Below are 23,269 nucleotides of genomic sequence, written 5' to 3' on the forward strand. Positions count from 1 at the left end.
AGTGTGAGATAAAAACTAATGAGACTAAAAAATAACAGAATTTAGAAAAGAAATTAATTAAATTCAACAGAATCAGTCAAAATGCCTGGAAGCGTTACTTGGAAAACTGCGAGGAGTTTTTCACAGAATTGTTTAAAAAAAAACAAAATACAACTATTTAAAGCAGGAAGAATAAATAAAATCTGAGTCTTTGAAGGTTTCCTAATTTAACTTGCATTCACATTTATTCAGTAAGAAAGCATAACTGATAGCAGACGAATAAATAATGAAACAAACCATTTCTGTGCTGAAAATCAGTGATATTTATTTTCCCCGGGGTATGAAATACAACCACAAAGAGACTGTGCAAAGAAAGCAAGGTTAAGTCAGACTTGCGGAGAAACGGCCAGCACGTTACACAAACCAAAAGGATATATGTGCATGTGCACAGAGTACTAAGAGTTCATGCTACGGACACAAAAATCAATAAAAGGAAACACAAACAGCTTAATCTCAATGCATAACTCAATACACTGGTAAAAACATACCGTTAAATGTAATGTCATTCCAATCAGACTTTAATCTCAAAACACTGTTTACTATGAGGCATCTTTAAAACCAGCTGCACGACGTTTTGCAAAGTTTCCTGCTATGCCTGATGCTGGTTTTACTGGTCAGGTCGAGATGTTTTCCTGTTGATGAGCTGTCTGCAGAAAGAGTACGCTGAACACCGGTGCCGTCCTTAAAATGATCAAAGCACTTGAGCAAATCATGTCGACAAGTATACAAGACAAGTTTTCTAAAAGGTTACAAGAAAGAATACATGACAGATGGTCATTTCTTGAAAACAACGTGAAATCTGAGTGACGTATGGGTAACATTTTTATTAAAAAGGCAGTTTGCAAATCATTGGGCATTTATGGCCGCCTCAAATCAAACAGCAGCTGGTAGGAAAAGTTTAGATATTTCCTGTGTAGCTCGCCGCAGCTGTTTGGTGTCTGCTGGCTAAAACGTACCTTTACAGCTTGAAACAAATGCTTTTTCATTTCATTTCATTTCATGGCCATTGCTAGTTAGCAGATGAAGCTACATCTAACGTTATCAGCTACTCAATGCAGAATTTTGGAGGTTAGAGGTTTTAGTTTGTCTGAATTTAAGAGTAGATTTTATATTTATTAAAGACAACTGATCAATATTCAGCAAACAAGTCTAATTCACAGTTAGTTAATAAGGATAATTTCTACTCTGAATCAATTGTTATGTTATTGTTATGTTTTGTTAATGATTGTATTTAGTTATGTTTTGTCACGTTGTCATTTTGCTTAGTCATGTTATGTCTAGTCATGTTATTCTTTGTCACGTTGTCATATCATATTTAGTCGTGTCTTGTCATAGTTTGCCATGTCATATTATGCTTAGTCATGTTCTTTGTCACGTTGTCATATTATGCTTAGTCATGTTTTATCATGTCATATCATGCTTAGTCATGTTATGTCTAGTCATGTATAGTCATGTTATGTTTTATCATGTCATATCATGCTTAGTCATGTTATGTCTAGTCATGTATAGTCATGTTTTATCATGTCATATTATGCTTAGTCATGTTATGTAATGTTTATTCATGTTATTTTTTATGTCATATTATTGTTAGTCATGTTAGGTTCCGTCATGCACTTGTTTCGTGAATTTTTATGTTTATGTTAAGCACACACGGTCGAGCCTTAACCCAGTGGAGTAATATGACCCGGTAAGTTTTAATGTGTTTCTGCTGTTCGCTGTGGTCATCACCATATTAAAATTGTCATTTTTAATGACAAGATTAGTACTTGGTCTTTATTTTCAGTGAGTCCCTAACATTTTATATGCCTCATAAGATTTTAATTATACACATACACCTCATAGTGAAGAAATGAATGGTATATTGAGCCGTTATTAGACTTTTAGATTGTGTTTTGATGCTAATCTATTAAGTTCTCTACAACAACTTGCTAAATTCTCCTCTTTTCTTTCAATGGATACCAAAGCACTCCAAGATTTTGGTGCTTGTTCTATTTGACGCAGAGGTGGGAAACCCTGGTTCACAAAGACTGGAATCCTGCAGGTTTTCCATGCATCCACACTCCAGCACACCTGATTCTAATCCAATCGATCAATCAGCTTCTCCAGATTCATCCATATGAATCTGATGTGTTAGAACAGGGAGGCTTGGAAAACCTTCAGGACCAGGACCAAAGCTCCCCACTCCTGGTTCAAAGTATAAATCCATACAAGTAAAGACAATAGCAGAAGGAATGAAATGCAATGAAATAACACTTAACTTGTATGAAATTTATCTAAATTTATTTGTTGTTTTATTCGAGCTGTTAATGGAAAAATGTAACAAAATAATTGTAATCAATATCGAAGACAAGTTTATGTTAAAAATTGTGGGTCTAATTACAGCTATTATATTGTTATAATTAATAAAAAATGATTATCAGTTCATATGGCACCTGCTACAACAGCGAAATAATTATTCAAATAATTGCATTTTTATATTTTAGATTTAGTTTCACCACCTTGTGGAGGGCTAGTTGCTGCGTGTGGAAGGGGGTTAACATTACAAATTATTATAACACCATAAACATTCAAACATTTGGCACAGCACAAGATTAAACACTGAAATAAAACAAAAAAAAAACTTGATTGCCTTATTTTTTAAGTCTCTGACCCCAAATGAAGATGAATGTCTTTGCTTAGATGCATTTTTTGTTTATATTTAAAAAGTTTTGATGAGGAACTTTTAACAGTGCAAGCAAGCGAATACAAAGAAGCACGTAAAGAAAAAAATGTATTTTTAAAAGTATTTTTTTTTGTTCTTTTTTTTCTTTTTTACTTTAAGCACAGAGTTAAAAAATATACTACAAAACTGTCTTAAAAACATGAATATCAGCTGACTGGTATTGCTGCATGTTATTGGTTTATTAGTAATAGGTTTAAAAGCTGGTGAGAGAGGATGATGCACTACAGACTGAAAAAGAAGCCAAATAAAATCAAATTAAATCTACAGAAGATGAACCTGAACAACAGCGATGGAAGATACCGTTCTTCTGTTTTAATCATGGCAGAATTGCTTCCTCTTCCTCAGTCGTCATCACTTTTGCTCTTGTCTGATTGATCCTGTAGGAGGAGACATGAAAACATCAAAAAATGAGATTTAAAGACAAGACGAGGACGGAGGCGTGTGGTTGAGGTTTACTTTGATGAAACTGCAACAACAAGGTCAGACAGAGCTAGCTTAACACTCCCAGCATTTATATTCAGAGTTACAAGGCTTCTGGCTGCTCTGAAGGTTAATGTAAACAGCTCAGCCAAATCGGCCTTCACACATCTTGTAGTTCAGCATCACTGCTGCCATGACGACGACGACATGCACCACCACGATGAGGTACGGCGAGCTGACTACTTACACTCAAGAGGCAAGCGGGAGGATTTCATTAATAAATAAACAAAAAAAAAGAACTGACTGTAGCTTTGAATTACACTGAAATGTGTGTTTTATATCAGCTTTACATTCAGGACCACGTTGAGCGATAAGTGGGACGAATCGGTAGTAATGATCACTAGCTGGAGCAATGCATTTTAATTTTTTTTTACCCAGTGGGATCTTCATCATCTTGATATTGAAATGTGTCCCACATTATGTTGCAGGAGCTTTTCAATGTTTAACATTTAGTACACATCTGTGTTTGGCTGCGGCTGTCGAAATGATCCCTCCCAATACCACAAATACTTTAAACCAGGAGCGTCAAACTTAAATATAAAGAGGGATAAAAACTAAAACTGGACAAACTCGCAGGCCGATATTGATATTTATGAAAAAAATCTTCCAGATATGACAATAAAACCTCTTTGATTGGAGGCAAAATCACATGTGCATCCAGCTCAGGCTCTCCCTTGAAATGCTTTTTCTTTTTTTTTTTTCTGGGCTCACAAGCCAAAATTTTCATGGTACAGTTTTTCCCCAAACACCCCCTCATCGAGGGGCTGGGCTTATTTCGCCATGTCTGCTGCAGTGGCGTTACGTTGCTATGACAACAGAAGAGGATGTCCTGTCCTGATTGACGCACCGAACCACCACTGGAGCTCCGGGGTTTGTAACATTAGCAGTACATGTGCTGTATAGTACTGGTGGAGCAGCTCCAGTACTACCTTAGTTCTGCCTCACTGAGGGCCAAATATAATAACACTGGGGGCCAGAGTTTGAAACTTCTGCTTTCAGCAATCTAATCAGTCACATCCTGAACTTTATGGAAGTAACACAAGTTGTAAAATGGGAAAGAAGAAGAGAAACGCTCATCTGAATTAGCTGAAGGGTTCTAAAACCTCCGAACTGGTCCGAACCGGACCAAGTTCCTGAACATGAAGGTCCTGCTGTTGTTTTACTGCTAACTTTCTGGTCCTGGGAGGGGACGTCTACAGAACGTGATGGGAAGAGTTGGCCTTTGCTGCAACATGTCAGACTGCGACATCCGACCCCCGCTGTCTTCCCACTGATCAACATGACGGTAAAAAATAAAGAAAATATAAAAAAAAACAAAAAACAAACCACGTTCTCTGCTTGTATTAAAGTGATTTAGCCACCGTAGGCAACACTGTGATTTCATTATATGTCTAAACCTATTTTCACGTCTTGTTTTCTTGCAGCCTTTGTACAAAATAAAAGAAAAAAACCATTTCTACTATCAGTCTGTTCTATACCCCAAAGTGACGAGGCGAAAAGTTTTTTCCTTGTTCTTATCAACAAAAGGAGAAACTGAAACGTCCCTGTGGGAAACAGATCCAGACAGTTTCACCTCAGGAGTCTAAAAGATTCAGCTGGAATCAATGTGACGCGTTTGTTTCTCTGTTTTAAGAACATTTTGTGGTTTGAAGCTGAAATCTGGCTTTTTTTTTTTTTTTTTTAAACTGAACCCGTGATGAGCGACATGACCCCACAGCCAAGCTAAACATGTCATGGTGGATTCTCAGGCACATGTTCCACTTCAACATCAGCTTTAAAAGCTGATAACTCGGGTAAGGTCACACACGCACGCACGCACGCACACACACACACACACACACACACACACACCAGCCTCTTCATCAGGTCCACCTGTAAAAGCCACAAACACAAATATCTAACCAGCCAATCACATGGCAGCAACTCCATGTCGTGCAGATCCAGACTCCTTAACGTCCCCTATCCTGCAGGTATTAGATGTTTCCCTGCTGCAACACACCGGATTCTAGTCAATAAGATCTCTGCTATTTGAGTCAGGTGTATTGCAGCAGGGAAACATGTAAAACCAGCAGGATAGTGGGCTTTGAGGACCAGAAATGAGGATCTCTGGTTTAGACGACCTGCTGACGTTCCAACTGAGCATCAGAGTGAGGAAGAAGAGGATTTTAATGACTTTGAATGTGGCATGTTGTTGGTCTGAGTAGTTCAGAAACTGCTGATCCATTGGAGTTTTCAAACAAACAAGTTAATTAGAACAAAATCTCACGTCCAGCCTGGAAGCAGATGGTCTCCAGCAGCAGAAGACCACAGCGGGTTCCCTCCTGTCAGTAAGAACAGGAAACTGAGGCTACAATCCACACAGACTCTGGATCCATCCTGCTGTTGGTGTAATGGTGTGGGGGATATTTTCTAGCCTCACTTTGAGCCCCTCAGCACCAACATGTCCATCCCTTTCTGAGCACAGTGTAGCATCTTCTGATGGAAACTTCCAGCAGGATGATGCACCATGTCACAAAGCTCACATCATCTCCACCATGACGATGAGTTCACTGTCCTCCAACGGCCTCCACAGTCACCAGATCTACATCCAGCAGAGCAGCTTTGGGAGATTCTCATCATGATGTGCAGCAGATGTGTGAAATCTCTGAGGAATGTTTCCACCATGTTGGATCTGTGACATGATGAATTAAGGCAGTTCAGCAGGACAAGGTGGTTAAAACCAGGTACAAGCAAACTGGACCTGACAAAATGTGTTCCAGCTACTGCTGACCTGATTAAATAATAAATAAATAAATAACTACAGCTTGAAATAAGTTTAGCTGGAATGTAACATGGTGCAATTATGTTTCAATCAGAGAAGCTGCTGCAGGATACCCTTTATTTAAGATGCTTTTCTGGCCTGAAAATCCCCCGTCAGGCCTGCACACATAAAAATCATTGATAAAGTGTTTTTGGAAACTTTTGGCTACTGCGCTGTCTATCAATAACTGTTATGAATGATCCTTCTAAGTTAGGGATTAAAAAATGGTAAAAAGATTAAACAAAACAAATCCTGGATTTAAATAGACAAAAATTCAGATTTAAATAATGAACTGTGGCTGTCAAGAGATTAAAATTAATCTCATTAACTTTTCTGTAATTAACATATTTAAATTAGCTTGTTATATTGACAGACCACACAAAAACTAATTACTAGTTAATTCACAGAATATCAATCAACCAGAGCTTAGCCGGTAAACCGTCGAGGATGGAGCAGATGAAAAGAATTCAGAGGGGAAAAAAAGCCAATCAGAGAACTTCAGCTGGAAGCAAAAAGAAAAGCCCACATCAATCTGCCGACTCTCCAATCAGAGGCTAATCAATCCCTTTGGCTTCTGTCAATCAATGCCGCAGGACCCGGTTTTCATCAGACCAGAACAGTACGACTCCACCAGTGTCCTAGACTCTGCGTCGTGCATTAAAATTGTGTAATGCACGGCTCCTCGTTGTTTACTCCAGAATTAATTTATTACCAAGTCTGTAATTGATTGCATTAATTTTCTGATTAACATTTCTAATTTTTGTTGTAATTAAAAAAATCTATTTTTAGTCTGATATTGGATTCTTGCTGTTTCATTATTATTTTTTTTATCCTATTATTGGAATTTTATACAGTAAACTCTCTTGCGAAATATTTTTTCTTTCATACTTTTTTTATTCTGATTGTCTACTGTATAAACTGAGCTGTTTATATTTTTACTAATAATATTTTTATTATTAACATTATTATTATAATTATGATTATCATTATTATTATTATTATTATCATCATAAGTACCAATATTATATTAGGACTGTAACACCAGAGTTTCTCAGGCTATGGTACAAAAAAGGACGTCGCCTCATCAGATCTTATCTCATATTTTTACATGATTTAAATCTCACAAGTGTTCCCGACACAATGACTCCACCAGGTCACTACAAGACCTTGTGGTTGCAGAACGAAACCGGTATAAAATGTTCACACAAAAGCTAAAAAAAGTTCACTTTCATGAGATCTGGCATTTCAGGAGAAGCATTTCAAAGACGGCGCTGAAGACGTCTTATTTTGTTAAATGCTCACTTCCTCGCTCATCCTCCACACAAATACTTGAGTGGGTGATGGACCACGGCATGATGATGGGAGGCCAGGAATATGCCGACATGTGAACTGGTTTTAGTTGGAGAAAACAGACTGAGGCGGCACACTGAGCTGATAAAAGTAACCGTGGAGATTCCTCCAACAGATTGATTTTCGGATCCCTGACACTGACTTGAACTCACTTTGCTGTCAATGTGAAGCGTAAACAACTATTCCATCAATTCTTTTGCTCATCATTCTAGATCAATTCCGTCAAATGAGACACTGTGACCACCTGGCACATATTTGGCCTGTGCCCTGTTGGACTGAATGAACAAATTAATCACATCAACATTCGTTTTCTGAACTTTGTCCAAAGTGTTTTTGTTTTTTTTTTGGTATTTTCTGAGATATTCTGTGACTTCTTCCTCTGCAGACAGTTTAAAGGCAATAACATCCCAGTCTTTGGCTTCTCAGCTGTGACCAAGCTGATAATCGACAGCAGAGTGATTGCAGGGACCACGGCGGGCACATGCAGTGTGTTATTTGTCCAGGCAGAAGATAAAAGCTGTGTTTTTCCTTTGTTTCCTTCAGAACAGTGGAGAAAAATTCGGAAGTCCTTTTAGAGGTACTACTACAGTTCATGCTTCAGAAATACATCGACATGAAAGAAAACCTGCAGCTTCTGAAAAAATCTCTTTTTAGAAGGTTTTTGTGGAAATATTTTTGCAGAAACATGTTTGACTTGGCCCAGATCTTCAGATACATCCAACAAATGGTCCATTTCACCTGGCATTGTGACATAGAGCAGCAGTTTCCAGGGGTTACAATTATCCTTTTAACACCAGGGGTGGGACTAACAATAAATTCAAGCTGGTCCTCCTCCTCAGCAAATACTGTCGAGCAGCTTCTAACTTCCTCCTCCAGTCCTAAATCTTTGCAAAAAATATATGTTGCCATGGTTACTCACCTTTATCTAATTAAAAAGACGCTTGACTCCGGTACTTATGTCAGTAATAAGCTATTGATGAAGGAAAAAATGCACATCCTGCCCAAAACAAGTCGACTTGAGAGGAAACCGTGTTTAAGGAGATAATGATCTGCCGATTCGTACGTAGACCTACGTTTTCATCCTGGTCCTCGTCACTGTCGTCGTCGCTGACCACCGGCTTGGCTTTACCCCGGCTCTGCCTCTTCTTGCCTTTGTCGTGGCCGCGTGCCTCCCGTCCCAGCTTGATCTTCACCCGAACAGACTTGGCTGAATGAAAGAAGCAGGAAACAGGAGCGCCGGTGTTAATCTGTCCACATACAGTTACATCAATACCAAGTCGAGCAAAATCAATTTGTCCTTAGATACAAATTTTTAGGAGCCCTTTTAGAGCAGATCATCCAATTATTGAAGGGCTGACAGCTTGAAATCCACTTTAATCCAATTAATCTATTATTGTGTCCTTGTCAGCATCACTGGTGAATGAATGTGTTTAAATGTTTGCTGGTTCGCTCCATGTTTTCATCAGTAGACCCAACACAAGTAGCTTAGCATCAACAAGTGCAAATAATTACCAGAATTACTGTAAAGCACCATCATCTAATCCAGTTTTCATGCAGGGCACCCAGTTTCCTTGTTTCATATTCACCACCATGAAAGTTATACGGATTCGGACAACTTCCCAACACAACAGAAGTTATTCTGATTGATCCAGAACTTTACTGTTGTGGTGAGTCCGGCAGAAACGATCAGGAGAAAGAAGGAGAAGCTCATTAGTTGTAGCAGATAGTTCAGCCAGCCGGTGCCGCGAGCCTTTAGTCTGCCCGGCCGTCAACCCTCACACAACAGGGACGGTACCCGAGTGGCCCTTTTTCTAAAATACTATAAAAGAATAGACATAGATAAATATCCAAACTGATACTGAGGTGACCCTTAGTGACAGTTTTCCCCCAGTTCACACGCAGGAAATGTTTTATTCCACTCCGTCAGGTTATTTTTCCTGTGCTTCAGTTTAAAAGCAACAAAGTAGCTGCGAATGGAAACGGAAGTGAGTTATAAAACATGAGCAGCGCTGTCTGGCCTTCCAGCGCAGAATTGTAACGAGATGACACAAGGTTGACAGTGTGCACGAGCGTGTGCGTCGTACCCTCAGCCTCTGACTCATAGTCGTCATCGTCGTCATCTTCATCACTGTCATCATCACTGTCTTCGTCCTTGGCAATCTTCTGTCTGGCACTCTTGAATACAGACTGAAGAACAATGGAGTCCTCGTATATCTGAGGAAATAATAAGACGGTTAGTTACACCGAGAGCAGCGGGAGGGAACAATGAAACAGACAGAATAACTGATAAAAACGCCATCAGAATAAAGCAGACGGGTCAAAGACATAAATAATACATGTAGGAAATATGCCTGCAGGATTATGCATCTCAAATAACACGGCTTACCTACAGACCTTGAGATACCTGCAGACTGAACACAAGCAGGTACAAAGAAAAAAAGAAACAGTGGGATTAATAAAAGGAAGAAAATAAGAGTTTCTAACCTGGGAACCCTCCAAGTTGAAGGTTTGTGCATTTTGACAGAGGAGCATCACGTCCTTCTCCAGGTCTCCCACATTCCTGTACTTATGATTTCTCACGCGCTCCTGAAAAATACAAACAGCAGCAGCCTTGAGCAACAGCCTGAATCATGCTCTGTGAAACACCATCAGAGAAAGCACAAGTCAAGGTTTTATTGTTTATTTATTTTAGGGGTTGGGTATCGTTGTTCATCATCGTGAGGTCCAGAGGTAGACTGGAGTCAGAGCGTTCCCAGGCTGTAAACACCAGGGAGGGGGCAACAGCTAGACAGATACAAAGGCAACATTTCATCATATATCACAACTTAAAACTTACATCAGCTCAAGCAAACTCCACAACCATCTGTACAAAGGTTTTACACCATCATGTCAACCATGGAGTTCTACTGATGATTTAATATCGTGTCAACGTGACAAAACTGAGATAAGAGCTGTGGAAAGAGCTCTGACTGCACTGAGTTTATCAGCTTTGAGTTGTTTTCCAGGTTAAAATGCTGATGCTGTATCACCCCGCTCAGGAGGCAGATTCAGCATCTGTCTGGTATGTTGTCACCAAGCGGCAACCTCCAGCGGTTAAAAGTAAAGCCTACGCAGAAGTGCCCAAAACTGCAGTTCCCCCTTCATCCACTAGGGGCTGCAAAACAGAGCGAATCCCCATAGACTCCCATGTTAAAAAGACCAACTTCACAGCAGAAATAAACATGTTTACAGCACAAATAAACATGTTTACAGCCTGGTTCAAAAATCCATTTTAGGTTTAATAGGTCAGGTTTACCTTCATGACAACTGTGGGGGGAGTGAATTGTTTTCTAACTCGCCCGTTTAAAAGTAATTTAATCTCAAAATTCAGCATATTTAGGGGGCGTGTCCCTTTGATTGACAGGTGCCAAATCTCCCGCTTCAAGTCAGAAGAACATAGAACAACCACGACTTTTAGCCGGTTAACAACGTGACTTAGCTTTAGCTCGTCAGTGTGTGACACAATGGCGTAAAGCAAAAAAACAGCTGTCAAATGAGACCCTGGACGCAAAAAGTTGTTGCTTTGGATTAGTTTTACATAAAGACCTGAAGAACATTTTTTATCATATTGTTCATTATTATCATCATCTTATCCCTCGTTTACACTCATTTCTGGGTCATCTTGCTGAACAAACCTTGATCTTCTTGAAATCCACCGGTTTTCTAATCAGCTCGTAATATTCAGGGAGTTCCTTTCTGGATGGAAGCTGGACAAAGACTTCGCTGAGTTGTCTTCCAGACCTGCAAACACAATAATTCTACATTTATCCAGTTTTACAGAAAGGCATTCACACTTCATCAGGTTACAGAGAACAGATTGAAACTCCTTTCTAAAGGTCCAGTATGCAGGATGGAGAGACATTTAGCAGGATAAACTGCATAAACCACACCTCCACTTCCCAAGGAAAGATCAGCTTCTCTCCCTCCTTTTGGGGAACTGTGGCAAAATTCCAGTACAACGTGGAAAAGGGAAAGTGGAAAGGTATAAAATGGTCACTTTGAGTAAATACACAGTACAGCTGCATAAATGTGTCAACGTTATACAACAGAACAGGCCAGTGATGCAAATAAAGAAAACAAAGACTGTACAAGTACTATTTTATTAGACTATAATATTAATCTTTGTCCTGGTAAATTGGTGAGTTTTAGAAATATTGAGCCACTTTTGTGGCCATTTTGGGAGGATGCAGAACCATCTACAATGTTTTTGAAACATCTACACTATTCACAAAAAGTTAGGGATATTCAGCTTTTGGGTGAAATTTCACAACAAGCCTAAAATGCATTCAAACCTGTTCAGGTGAACTTAATGTGATCTTCTCTAAGCTTTTAAATGCACATGTCCAACTGTTAAATGTTTCAATAAATTTTGCACAAGTTGCTGTTCTCTAACAAGGAGCTTAACGGCAAAAATCACGGCAGGTGTGTGATCCTTGAATTGACCAATAAATGTCCTGGTTCAATTAGAGCTGGTGTTTAAACAGTTGTCCTCATCATGCTGTTCACATTTTGACATCATGAGACCAAGACGACACCTAACAATGGAACAACAGTCCCTTGCCATTGCGATGCTTCAAACAGGACGTTCTCAGACAGAAGTGGCCACTGAGCTTGGAGTGTCACAGAGTGTCATCAGCAGGTTGCAACAGAGATATGGAGAGACTGGAAGAGTCACAGAAAGGCCTAGAAGTGGACGTCCTTTGGCCACATCCCGTGCTGATGACCGCTACATTGTGAACGCTGCCCTGAGAAACCGGATGATGAATGCCACTCAACTCCAGGCATGTTTAAGAGAGGTGAGAGGCACCCAAGTGTCACGTCAGACCATTCCAAACCGTTTCCATCAGCGTGGTCTGCGTGCTAGACGACCTGCACGGGTACCTGACCACACCACCAGGCACAGGCATCATCGTCTTGCATGGGCCAGGGAGCATTTACGCTGGACGAGGAACCAGTGGGCCTCAGTGCTGTTCTCTGATGAAAGTCGATTCCCACTGAGCAGAAATGATGGCCGGCAACGATGTTGGAGACGTCAGGGAGAGTGCTATGCATCAGCCACTGTTGTCACCAGGCGAGCTTTTGGTGGTGGCGGTGTTACAGTGTGGGCAGGGGTGTCCACTTGGTACAGAACTGCCCTACACTTTGTGAATGGTACAGTGACAAGCCCATACTACCTGAATAACATCATTAATCCAGTGATTGTGCCCCTACATGAACAGCACAGGCCTAATTTCATCTTCATGGACGACAATGCTCCTGCTCATCGAGGCCGCATCATCAGGGAACGGCTGTTGGAGACTGGTGTACCTCAAATGGAATGGCCTGCACTCTCTCCAGACCTGAATCCCATTGAAAACCTGTGGGATCAGCTGAGCCGTCGTGTAGAGGCTCGAAACCCTGCACCCCAGAACCTCAATGACCTGAGGGCTGCCCTTCAAGAAGAGTGGGATGCCATGCCTCAGCAGGCAATAAGTTGCCTTGTGAACAGCATGAGACGTCGTTGTCAAGCTGTAATCGATGCTCAAGGGCACATGACCAGATATTGAGACGTTCAAATTTTTTGTTGTGGTGTAACTACCATTGTTGCTACCTTTTGTGTTGAATGGATTTTTTGAGATGAGGAAATCAGTAGTGCATCCTTCTACTTAAATGTCTTACTTTTATGATATTATATCACTGTAGCATGAACATATTGCATTTTCCATAGATTTCACCTGAAAGCCAAATATCCCTAACTTTTTGTGAGTAGTGTATATACAATATACTGAGAGACATACTTGTTAGCCACACTCCTGGAAATGCAGCATGTAAACTGGGAAAATAATGAGTCATGAGGACCACACAGACTGGACGGAGAGCGAGAAACACACAAACCAAAACACACTCAAACATAACCCCAAAACAGCACAACAGCACCAGGGTTGTGGCAAAAGGAGATCATGGTTTGTCAGATTACACAGGAAACTTATCAGTGTTTGCAGGTGGGAAGTGCAGGTTGCTTTCATCTCAGCACATTTGGTTAAGTGTTTGGATGCTTCACTAGTTCAAGATTAGGAAGGTACAAAAAAATTCAGCGATGACTAAGAGGAATAAAAAGAAGCGATGTGTTGAATGTAATCCAAATCACTCTGCAGGAGTGATTTCACGCTGCAAGGAAGCCTTAAAAAAACACAGAGAAATAAATACAAATTCCAACTGGTTTGCATCCGTTTCATTCCAATGCATCTGTGATTAGATTTAGAAACTAAAACTGTCATAATTCAAAGTTTGCCTCGGAGAATACATAAAATCCAGCCGCAAACGTGTGCCCAGACAAACAACCCACAATAAATGAGCATTTATCATTTTCCTCCAAGCAAATATTGACAGGTTTCTCTTTAACTGCTTCTTCTCCCCGGTTCATTTCCCCAGAGCTGAGAAAATGGGAAAAGAGTTTGTGTTTCATTCCTTTCATATCAACCTCGTATCGACTTTGCCAACCAATGTTCTTGTCAAAAACACGACTCTATCCTACACGTTTTCGCACCAATCTGCCTGATTACACCTGTTTTTCCAAGTGCATGTAAACATAAATTCAACCTCTGAAAGCTGAATTTTTTTTACCAGACTGAAACCATTTTACTGGATTTATCCTTGGAAATAAAGTAATGTGAAATATAAGAAGAAGAAGAAGCAGGAAAACAAAGTGATTCTACAAAACTACAACGTGAGACGCGGAAATGATGTTTTTATTTGTGACGGTTTGATTAAAAAAAACAAAGATAAAGTTCAGAGGCCTGTTTGGCAAAGCTGGATTTTCTCTTATCCAGGTAACTTCTGGTTTTTTTCTGAACTACAAAGCCGGTTCACTTCAATCGCCATGGTAACTTATGCTGAATAACTGGACCAGGTTATGTTCCTGTTACAAACCCCACAAGATCAGGGCCGGATTAAAAGCGAACAGGCCCCTGGGTCCAGAGTGTCCCATGTCCCCTTCCCCAGCGCAACATTGTAAATGGTAAATGGACTTGTACTTCTATAGCGCTTTTCTAGTCATGCAGACCACTCAAAGCGCTTTACACTACTTGTCACATTCACCCATACTCATCCAACACATGCATACCCTGATAGGCACATCGGGGGGCAGTTTGGGGTTCAGTGTCTTGCCCTAGGACACTTCGGCCTGTTAGGGGAAGCCTGGAATCGATCCCCCAACTTTCCAGTTGAAGGACAACTGCTCTTCCTCCTGAGCTACAGCCACCCACATTGTGAATTGTGAATGATACACTGTGAAACGACATTTCTAACATCTCTCAGCCAATGGTACCACTAGCAATACAGTAGACACTGTAGTATAACCATCTCCTTTTATGTACATTTTGTTTTCTGTCCGAACTGCTGGTGTATGGCCTATGTGGGCCCCACTAGTCTCCAAATGGGCCCCAGGTGGGCGTGGGCCCCTGGGGCCGTTCCCATAATGCCCATTGGATAATCCGGCCTGGCACAAGAAGCGGCAAGAACTAAATGACGTCATTTTGTTCTCGCAGACGTAATCAGGGCATCTTGCAGATTATTTTTGACACATCAGCCCAACAGAACTTTCTTCTCGTTGGGCTTTGAGAAGCATGGTGTGATTGGTCAGACATTTGAGGTTGGTGCAGTTAACGCTTTTAACGTTCTCATGGGATGGTTTTTTTCAACATTTTGGGCAGTGGAAACATGTCTTTTGCATGTATGCGACCCTGCACGTGACGTACGGGGTCACATCACCAGCTCATCCACAGTATGGATGGATGGAGGAGACAGAAATCGTTTCTATGAATGATAAAAGAGGAATTTATAACTGTCATCCTTGATTGCAAACAGCAGCAAAATGCAGTTTTACAATGAATTAAAAAGGCAAACGAGGGAGAACGGCTTTGAAAAGATGTGGCGAATCCTCTGCAGCAGGTGTAAAACCCTGAAACAACACTACCTGGCAACCTGGCATAAGCTGCAAATCTCGTCCCATTCATGAAATCTCGCAAAAAATGCGACTTATATGCCAAACATTGTTCAATGGAAGATCCTGAAAGTTGCAACTGGAGTTTGTCGAAATTCCAGAAATATTGCTTTTATTTTGCGAAAAACTTTGAAGGAAACGCAGCTACAGACATCTTCGTCCCCCCGCAGAAACCCCAGCTCCGTTGCAGATGAAGCTTGTTGTGGGGTATGAACTGAACAGAGTAAAACAAACTTTTTTCTTGTTATTAAGCCTCAAGAACAAGAACAAAGTTCTCCTGGAGTTTGTAACAAGCTCAAGAGATCAATGAGTGTAACGGTACCACCTACTGACCAATCAGGACTTTTGGAAAATGGCTGCAGATTCTGTCAACACTGATGCACGGACTGTGAGAGGAACGCTAACGAGACAAAGAGGTTTTAGGGACAAAAGCATCCTTTGGATGAAGTAATAAAACCTCGTCACGAACCACTTTGAAGAATATTTTTTTTTACATTTTCTCAAGTCGGTTTAGCTCAGCTGTGGTTTTATTGGCTGAAAATAAAACTCACAGATGACGGATCTGCAGAACCATGAACGACTCATGGCTTCACGGCTAGAAATTAATCAATGTGTAAAAGTAAAGGAAAGAAGAGCTCTGCCTGAAACATCTGGGGTGTAACACAGTATTAAGTAGAGGTGGGAAATCAAATGAAAAATAAATTGAATATTGGGTTTTGTTTTACTTCAAAAATTTTTTAATCGTTTATTTTTTTAATTTAAAAAAAAACAAAAACTATTTTTCTTTTCACATGAATAAAAAATATTCAATAAAATAATCAATAAAATATAAAAATATAAAGTGCTTTTTAAAAAATTTTTTTATTTGTTTTTATTTATTTTACTCAACTTCTAAGTCATTATAGCAGCAGAATGATGGTCTGGCTACTGGGTTGTTTTTTCCAAATGTAAATTAAGAAAAAAGATGAGCAAAAAAAGTTTTGTACATTTTTTTATTTTTTATTTACAAAAATCAGCAATGTTGAAGAATTGTAAAAATCCCAATTTAAATCAAATCGGCACTCAAAAAAATCGGAATTGGAATCTAATCGAAACAGGACAAAAGAATATCGTCACAGCCCTAGTAATCAGAGTACTGCCTGTTTATAACATTTTATATATAAATTAATTAAATATATGTATAAATTAATCAAATTTACCGCAACATTCTGCCAGTATTCTTCCCTGGCAGCTCACTGTTAATGCAACAGTGTTGCTTTCGTCAGGCGGATGTGTTTAAATCCTTCATATTTCTGAATAATAATTATCTGCTCCTCCACGGTCAAGTAGCTGCTCTTCAGATCCTGCTGACTCCTCCCATTTTATGTGAGCCCATAGATGATGATAACTGGGTTGAATTACTGACTTGATCTTTGTTGTGTCTCTTATCCAGATCCTGAATGTCTGGGTCGACCCAGGTAACAGAGATATCCAGGGTATGTTAATCACACGTGGTCTAACAGGCCTCTGGACTCAGCCGTGTTTCAGGATGATTTTAGAGCTCGTCACAGCAGATCACACTGATGTTTCCGTCGCTACGGAGCGATACCTCTCAGCAGAGCGGCCACCTCTCAGCAGAGCGGCCACACTTCAGACACAAAACCTAAATTTCCTGGAAAGGCTTCAAGCAAATCTTGTAAAGGTGGTAAAACAACAAGAAGTATAAAAATAAAATCTTGTAAGATAATTTATTTGAAGATCACAGTGGTGATATCTTCAAAGTGATGCACCTTATCGGGTCACGAGGAGGAAATTAAGCCTGGACTGCTGTGCAGCAACACAGCAGAGATAAAAGTTTATTAAACACTGTGACACATTTAAGCTCAGATCCCATATGTTCAATGCAGTCTGAAGAAACGAGAAAGGATTGTACGCTCGTCATCCAAAGTTCTGCAGAGAGAATTTCAAAGCCTCTTCCAGGGTGCCAGACGTATGATGGAGAGGATCAGGGAAGGACAAGCATGAACTGAGAGGAGGGAAAGAAATGACTTCTGGAGGAGCAGATATCACTTTCGGCAGCGCCACTGTATATATGAGCAAAGGGGAAGACAAATGAACAATGTTCTTTCGTGCATGAATGCATGTCACTCACATTTTTTCACATGGGTTTAAAAAAAAAAAAAAAAAGGAGGGGGATCCAGACAGACCAGACCACACATCTACTTTCACTGCAGTGCTAGGCTCCGTGCAAGACATGACTTCATGTCTGTTCAGTTCTAGGCTGAAGCTGGTACTTTCCACTGGATAATCAAGACATGCCCTGATTGCACTCAGTACATTTTACCGTTACCATGGCAAGGACGAACCCTCGAGAGGCAGATACGCTGAACATATAGCCCCGCAAAGTATTTCATTTCTCTCTAAAAATACAACCAGGTTTCAAACGAATGATGTCTTTTATTTTTTCATTTAGTTGTCAGAAAACAAACCGTCCATGTGAGTATTATGTTCATGTGAAACTGTCAACTGGTTGTAATGTGTTGGCATTGAATTTACTGAGCTGTTTGCCAACCAGGAAACAAGAGAGAAGGCTTCGGCAGAAAAACTAGGAAAAACTAGGAAAGGTTCTGTGCAGAGCTCTTTCAAGAAAATAAAATGGTCAACAAGCAGAAATCCATTATTACTGGATTGAAGCAATTTAAAATGTAAAAAACTTCCATGTAAAGAGCTACAGGTGTAATTTCATCTGGATTATAGTGTGACGTTACACACGGTCTCTCTGTGTTGGTATCCAACCCAAGCGGCAACCTCCGGTGGGTAAAAGTGAAGCCTATGCATAAGTACATAAAACTGCAGTTCCCCCTTCATCCACTAGGGGCTCCAAGACAGAGCAAATCCCCATAGACGCAAAAAGACCAACTTCACAGCAGAAATAAACATGTTTACAGCCTGGTTCAAAAATCCATTTTAGGTTTAATAGGTCAGGTTTACCTTCATGACAACTGTGTTGGGAGTGATTTTTTTTCTAACTCTCCTGTTTAAAAGTAATTTAATCTCAAAATTCGGCATATTTAGGGACGTGTCCTTTTGACTGACAGGTACCTGATCTCCCGCTTCAAGTAAGAAGAACGTAGAAAAACTGCGGCTTTTAGCCGGTTAACAACGTGACTTAACTTTAACCTGCTTACCTCTGTTAGCTCCTGTTATCTCCAGGTTAGCTTGGTTAGCTCTTAGCAACAGGCAGCTCAGAGTTTGCTTGATGTAAATCATCCACCATGATCTCAATGGGATTTCAGTAGACGTCCAGTCATTCTGACCCTATCGTGTGTGAGCATGTGCAAGTGACGTATGCATTAGTTACAAAACCTCTTCTGCAGTGAGTGATTTGGAACAATAATCTGGATGGAAATAAACATCTCTAGTTACATCAAACTCAGGAGTCAGGTAATATACTGACCAATTTGCAGCGGCCGCATTTGGAAAGTGAGTTGCCTTTACGGCGCAGAGAGCCTCATTCTGGCAGGTTTCTCTTCAGTCCTCCGATGCTTATCGGAGAATTCAACAACCTTGACTTGGGGTCACATGCTCTGCTACTGTTACCGAAGTAATAAAATCCCTTTGAACGCAGCGAAGGCAGAGTTGTTTGGGTTATACGTGATATGGTGAGTGTCAAATTTCAGTTAGAAAGCAATAAATAATAAAAAGGTGTCAGCAGTGTGAGCATTTCACGTTGCTACAATGATCCCTCTCTACTGCTGCTTGCGTCTCAAAATATAAGCAAAGATACAGATTTACGAAAAGGGATTTGGAGACACTGCTTGCTCTTCTTGGTAAAACCGCTGTAGAAGCATTACGGTATGACAGGCAGCTTTAAAACGAAGCAATGAAAGCTTCTCAGAGGTGAAAGCTACTCATCATCTGTACTCAGCAGACATGTTTCCAGCTCAATAGTTAAGTCCTCCGTCAATATCCGCTCACGATCGGTTCACTGACTCACAAACATGTTGCTCGTGCAAACGGCCAAATGTGCAGCAGCCTAATTAGGTCGTGCATTGTGGAGACATTGATTGACGCTGCTGTGGAGAGTCGCTACACTGCTCACTGTTTTCCTAAGCTTCTTACACACAGAGTTATATGAGCTGTTAAGTCTTACAACTAATCTGGAGTTAAGGTCTTCTTTTGACTGAGGAGGTTTCAAAAGAAAACACTACTGATGTTATTCTCTACATCGTCATATTTTATTTAGAGCTATGGACTTTGTTGTTAATGCTCCGCAGATAGACTTTACTGAGCCCTTATCCTCTTACTGGTAAAAACATCTTCCATTATTTTAAAGAGGCTTCAGTCTGTGTTTCCTGTTCTGCAGCCTGGCAGGTTTTAGCCTGCAGCTCTACTGTCTACTTTACAGGAACATTGTTAGTCAACTTCTGCTTCTAATGATGCTCTTCCTCCTCAGTTATTTAAAGGCCGTTTCCCACTTCCAGCTCACTGTTATTTAACGGTCTCGTCTCCGTTCTGTCTAGTCTTGACCCCGCAGCTTTAGCTCATTTTAACGGATCTTTTCTTAAAATAAAAATAAACTTGGAGAAGATACTTTCGCCTAAATTTAAGGTCTTTTTAGATGAGAAGTTTAGAGGTTTTCTTGTCCATTATTCTGTTGTTAACGTTGTTCTTATGCATTTAGACTGGACAGCTGCAACTCACACAGCAAATCATGACATCTTCATTTCTGTCTTGAAGCGGTGCGTCGGCATTAAAGGCCTATTTATTCTCTGTTATGTATACCGTCATACATCATTAGGTATGGTTGCATGATGTTTTTTTTTAATTAAGAATTAATAATTTGGAATTAACGTATTCTCCTACGAGTTTACATGGAAAAATAATTCCGAATGAAGGTTTACATGAAACACGTCTTCACTTAATTCCTCTTCAGAGCGGCGGGTTGGGAAGGGTTCTGATTGGACAGAGGGTGCACGTGACGTATGACGTATACTGGAAATAAACAAAGTTGGCTCCCTGCTTCTCGTCTTTTCAGTCCTAACTTGTAAAAACTACATAATAAGTTCCAGTTTCGCTGCTATTTTTATTATAAATGTGAAGTAGCAGCTCAACACGAGCATACTACTTCACTTTCTGCAGCAACTGAGAAGGAGAAGAAAGATAGACCACCGAACACGGGAGGTAAAACAACGCACGTCATCGGGACAGGACAAGGTAACGAGCATGCTCAGAACAACCAGAATTAACTCAAGGGGAGATTGTGTAACATTTACATCTGCTTGATGTTGGAATCGTCATTACGTTTCTAATGCATGCGCCTTCTGGCACCTCACTTTTTGAAAAACACGCAATGTAACAACGGTAGCCGTCGTGTATCAAAAAGCCTCGGCAACACCGACGAAAGAATGTCATCCGACTGTTCATGTAGTGTTCACGGAATAAAGGTTTACATGACAGAAGAATTAAACAGTTTGGAATTAAAACGCGGCCAAACCAGCCACTTACATCAGAATTAAGTTTAATTCCAAATATACTTTTGTGTGAGCAGTTTGGTGTTTACATGGTCATTGTTCGTCAGTTTAAAGCGGAACTAACTTTTATTCGTAGCAAACGTAGCAACTGTTCTCGTACTGCCATGTCTCTTTTACGTTACCATGGTTGTTAAGTCAGTTCATCCACTAGTGGGCAGCGTTCACGTCCACCTTTTGACACTGGTTGCTAGCGGTAACGCGGCGCTACAAAGTTGTTTGTAACACTTCAAAAAATACCAGAGGAAGTAAAAAAAAAAAAAAAAAAAAAAAGATTGAAAAGATTTTTTTTTTGCTGTTTTCAAATTCTTATGTGACATTTGCAGTGGATTTCCACAACAAACTCCTAGCTCTGAGTAAAATCATTAAGATTTCTCATCTTTACCTGTACAGTTCAAAGTCCTGCTCCATCTGCTCTGCCTCAAAGTGAAATCTGAGATCTTTTGCCCCTGCAGTCGGAAAATGTTACATAAAAGCAGCAGGGGTGCAGTTCTCCTGGCAGAAACGTTCAGATTAATGGAAAACCGTGTGGATGTGTGTGAAACTGGCCACCGACACCACATGAAACAGATTTGAGTTGACTCTCACCCGTCTCTGTAGTTGATCACCGTATCGATGATGGCGTTCATTTGCTTGGTGAGTTTGGGCGGGTTGGGAGAAAACTTCTCCGCTGGTGGCCGCCCCCGCCTCTTCTTAGCCTTCCCGCCTCCGTCGTCTCTGCTCGAGGAGTCTTTGTCTTGACGTCTTTTGCGTTTGCGCTTTTTTAGCCGGATCTCCTCCTCCATCTCCTCCAAGTTTCCATCCTCGATGGCCTGAAGGTTTGAGACAAGGTTAATGCTTCAGTCGCTTCAATCTGCGCAGCATGATGCAGAGCTGTAGCGTCATCAGATGAAGAAGATTTGGTTTATTTATGCATTAAATGTTCATCTGGAATCATACATAAACATAAAATTAATTGCATTCTCAAGAAGGCTGCTGGAATATTTATTTGACTTCCACCTGACAGCTTCTGCTAAACCTAAATAAAGAAAAAAAGGTGCTGAAATTCAGGTCCTGCACGCCACCCTGAAGTAATTAATTGCTGCATAAAAGCATGAAGTCATATGTGGTATGAATCCAGGCCTGTCGTGGAGCTTTTCGGACAGCTCTCTTTCCTCTTTTAATGAGAGCTTGTTTGAACCTCAGTCAACAGTGATTTCAAAGTACCATCACCTTGGCCTCAAAATGTCTTTGTTCTATTTTAGTTTCCCCTGAAACCTCGGAGCCGGTCAATAACATGGATCTGCCAGGCTTAAGCTGTCTCCCCGGGGGACTGTGACACAGTGTGTTTGGTGTTGGTGACTGAATGCCACCAGCATCGCACCAAGAGATGCTTTCACTTCCAAACTTCCAATTAGAAGACTTGATTTGCTGATGGTGAGAGTTACAGAAATCCAAAGATGAGACGGTGCAGCATGGAGGTAAACATGCTGGTGTCCTGATCTCAGAGAAACATGAGGCTATAATCAAAATGCCTGCATGGAAAAATAAAATTTAATGATGAGGTTTGACTTTTATGATTTTTCTGAAGAACATCGATGGAATAGAAAAAAACCCAAAAACCTTGGAATAGTTTAATTTTGGAGGTAAATGTAGTTTAAATTACTGCGAGAAGGTAATGTTGTCTAAACAACGACATTAAATAAATAAGAAAATATTTATTTATCAGTCAGATTTATAAACGGACTATTATGGGCTTTCATCGCTGATCACGTGACTGGAACATCAGTGACATTCGTGTAAAGGTAAACAAAGCAGGCGTACGGCGTCTGGCTCGGCCGCTCTGTTAAGTTTTCAGACTCTTTTAGCAACTTTTCCAGGAAGTTTCCACCAGATGCAGCAGATGTTCACATCTGGACCCAGACAGAAAATGAAATGCACAAATGAGAAGCTGCCGCCAGTGTAGCTCCACCCTCCACCCTGGATATTAACATCTATTAATAAACACTGTCTACAGAAAACAAAAATACATTACTGAAACGTTTCAGACTATTACAAACGAAGCTTAGTGAACAGATGCGTTAAATTCTCCTTATAACATGGTCAGTGAGGATCAATGTTCCCTCTAAGCTGCGCGCGTGCGCAATCGCGCACTGCTTGCACATACTCAGCGCACAAGAACATCTATGCAGCGCACAAAATAAAATAAAACAGAAACGCATTACTTAATATCTAATTTTAGAACTGATATAATCTAGTTAATTAGACCAATTATATATATATATATTTTGTACCATTTTGCAACGTAACTCAATGAGTGACAGGTGTCCAGCCAATAATGCCGTACAGTTCATGTACGCTACGCAGCC

General features: G+C 40.4%; 1 protein-coding gene across 1 annotated transcript in view; it reads right to left on the reverse strand.

Moving 5' to 3' along the window:
* Positions 1 to 290: 290 nt before the first annotated feature.
* The window catches only part of smarca2 (SWI/SNF related BAF chromatin remodeling complex subunit ATPase 2), a 71,033-nt gene continuing 48,054 nt past the window's right edge, over positions 291 to 23,269 (reverse strand). Inside the window, exons 29-34 of the mRNA XM_079251131.1 lie at positions 21,510 to 21,733; positions 11,066 to 11,171; positions 9,876 to 9,977; positions 9,476 to 9,605; positions 8,465 to 8,598; positions 291 to 3,138 (exon numbers count right to left, since the gene is read on the reverse strand). Coding sequence (XP_079107257.1) covers positions 3,103 to 3,138; positions 8,465 to 8,598; positions 9,476 to 9,605; positions 9,876 to 9,977; positions 11,066 to 11,171; positions 21,510 to 21,733 — 732 coding nt within the window. The 3' untranslated portion in view covers positions 291 to 3,102. The remainder of the gene's footprint in view (positions 3,139 to 8,464; positions 8,599 to 9,475; positions 9,606 to 9,875; positions 9,978 to 11,065; positions 11,172 to 21,509; positions 21,734 to 23,269) is intronic.

This window comes from Telmatherina bonti (genome assembly GCF_933228915.1).
Source record: "Telmatherina bonti genome assembly, chromosome: 13".
Lineage (NCBI taxonomy): Eukaryota > Metazoa > Chordata > Actinopteri > Atheriniformes > Telmatherinidae > Telmatherina > Telmatherina bonti.